A 1,652-nucleotide genomic window follows, 5' to 3' on the forward strand; every position below is an offset into this window, starting at 1 on the left:
TTTTTTTTTTATAGTTATCCTTAATCACATAACAAAGCCCCCTACCAGGCCTCTCTGGTGCCAGGGGTTAAAGTCTCAGCACTATCTAGCTATCGCAGCCACTGCAGCATGAGTTTGATCCCCAGCCAGGGAGGCGACCCCCCACGGGACAGCAGATTTCTCCTGTCTCGCCTGCTGCTCCCCTCAGCAGTGTATTTCAGCATCTGCCTGTTCTGCTCCCCACTCTGTCTTTAGTAAATCCTCTCACCTCCCCCCGTACCTTTCACCTACACCCCAGTTCTTGTATGCATAAATAATAAAAATATAAAAAAACCACAAAACTCCCTATATCCCTAGTAGCATGTTTTTCTTCATATCTAATGATCAGGTTTATTTTAAAAGTTGTCTTCTTGATAATAATTTCTAACTTAATTTAATTTTGATTATACAGTACGGTTTATATGATTTTAATCCATTTATCTTTGTTGAGATTAGCATTATGATTCAGTATGAGGTCACTTTTTATACCTGTTCTTTGTGTAACTGTAATAGTATATTCTTTATTACATCAGTGCATCATATCATATCCATTTTACATACTTTGTTGTAAAGTTTATATATTGTTTATACTTATTTTTTGTATGTTGTCATTAAGAGGTGGTTAATCACTCTCACTAAGCTTGTTTGTTGCTGAAGCTTAGACTAAAGTAATAAAATAAGTTATTGCAAGGCAACATTACCAACTACATAAAAGACTAAAAGTCCTTATCAGCAGCTCTTTATCATTTTTCCTCACACTATCACTATGAATTACACAGATCATTGTCTACAGAGACGTGAAGAGACAGTTCCTTTAATATGATGTAGTATCCAGTTGTGAAGGTAGCCCCATACTTGAGAATTGTTGAGCATTTATTTTCTTTGTGACTTAGTCCATCTTGTTGATATCTGGAACATGATTGAAGCCTTCCGAGACAATGGCCTTAACACACTGGACCACTCCACTGAGATCAGCGTGTCCCGCCTGGAGACCGTCATCTCATCCATCTACTACCAGCTGAACAAGCGCTTGCCTTCCACTCACCAGATCAGCGTGGAGCAGTCCATCAGCCTCCTCCTTAACTTTATGATTGCTGCTTATGACAGGCGAGTGCTTCCACGTTTACTTCGTTTTAAGCATGCTTGGCTCTTAGTCATCTGCTTCCATAATGCCTCGTCAGATTGTTGTCAACATAGATTCAGCGTAAGTCCCTTTACATCCTGTTAAATGACAGAGGGACCAAGTGGCTTGAGGCGACCACATGTGAGGCTCTGTGATATTGTGGAGAATCACAACCCTGAGATACATTGTTTGGTATAATTATAGTTACCTTAAATACTCCACCCAGTGAGCTATATCTGAGTTGCCAATTTGATTGTAAGTTTTTCTATTTGACTTTTAAATCTTACCTTTCTTTATTGTGTAACAGCAGCTGCTCACCTCCAAATTCATAGACAAATTTTTTGCCAAATTCTTTCTGATTATTATTAGATTTACTCTAAAACAGGGGCCCTCTCTAGTGGTGCCACAGGTTAAAGTGCAGCACTATGAAGCTGTCACAGCCACTGCAGCATGAGTTCGATCCCCGGCCAGAGAGCTGACCCACACAGCGCAGCAGACCTCTCCTGACCTG

At 40.2% G+C, this 1,652-nt stretch overlaps 1 protein-coding gene across 10 annotated transcripts in view; it reads left to right on the top strand.

The window, feature by feature from the left end:
- DTNB (dystrobrevin, beta) overlaps positions 1-1,652 on the top strand; it is a 200,063-nt gene that overhangs the window by 45,321 nt on the left and 153,090 nt on the right. For all 10 annotated transcript variants that reach the window (XM_012727567.1, XM_012727562.1, XM_012727565.1 and 7 more), the window contains one exon: positions 912-1,125. In XM_012727567.1, the coding sequence (XP_012583021.1) occupies positions 912-1,125 (214 nt within the window). The remainder of the gene's footprint in view (positions 1-911; positions 1,126-1,652) is intronic.

Source organism: Condylura cristata, unplaced genomic scaffold (genome assembly GCF_000260355.1).
Source record: "Condylura cristata isolate star-nosed mole 26May11 unplaced genomic scaffold, ConCri1.0 scaffold00020, whole genome shotgun sequence".
Classification (NCBI taxonomy): domain Eukaryota; kingdom Metazoa; phylum Chordata; class Mammalia; order Eulipotyphla; family Talpidae; genus Condylura; species Condylura cristata.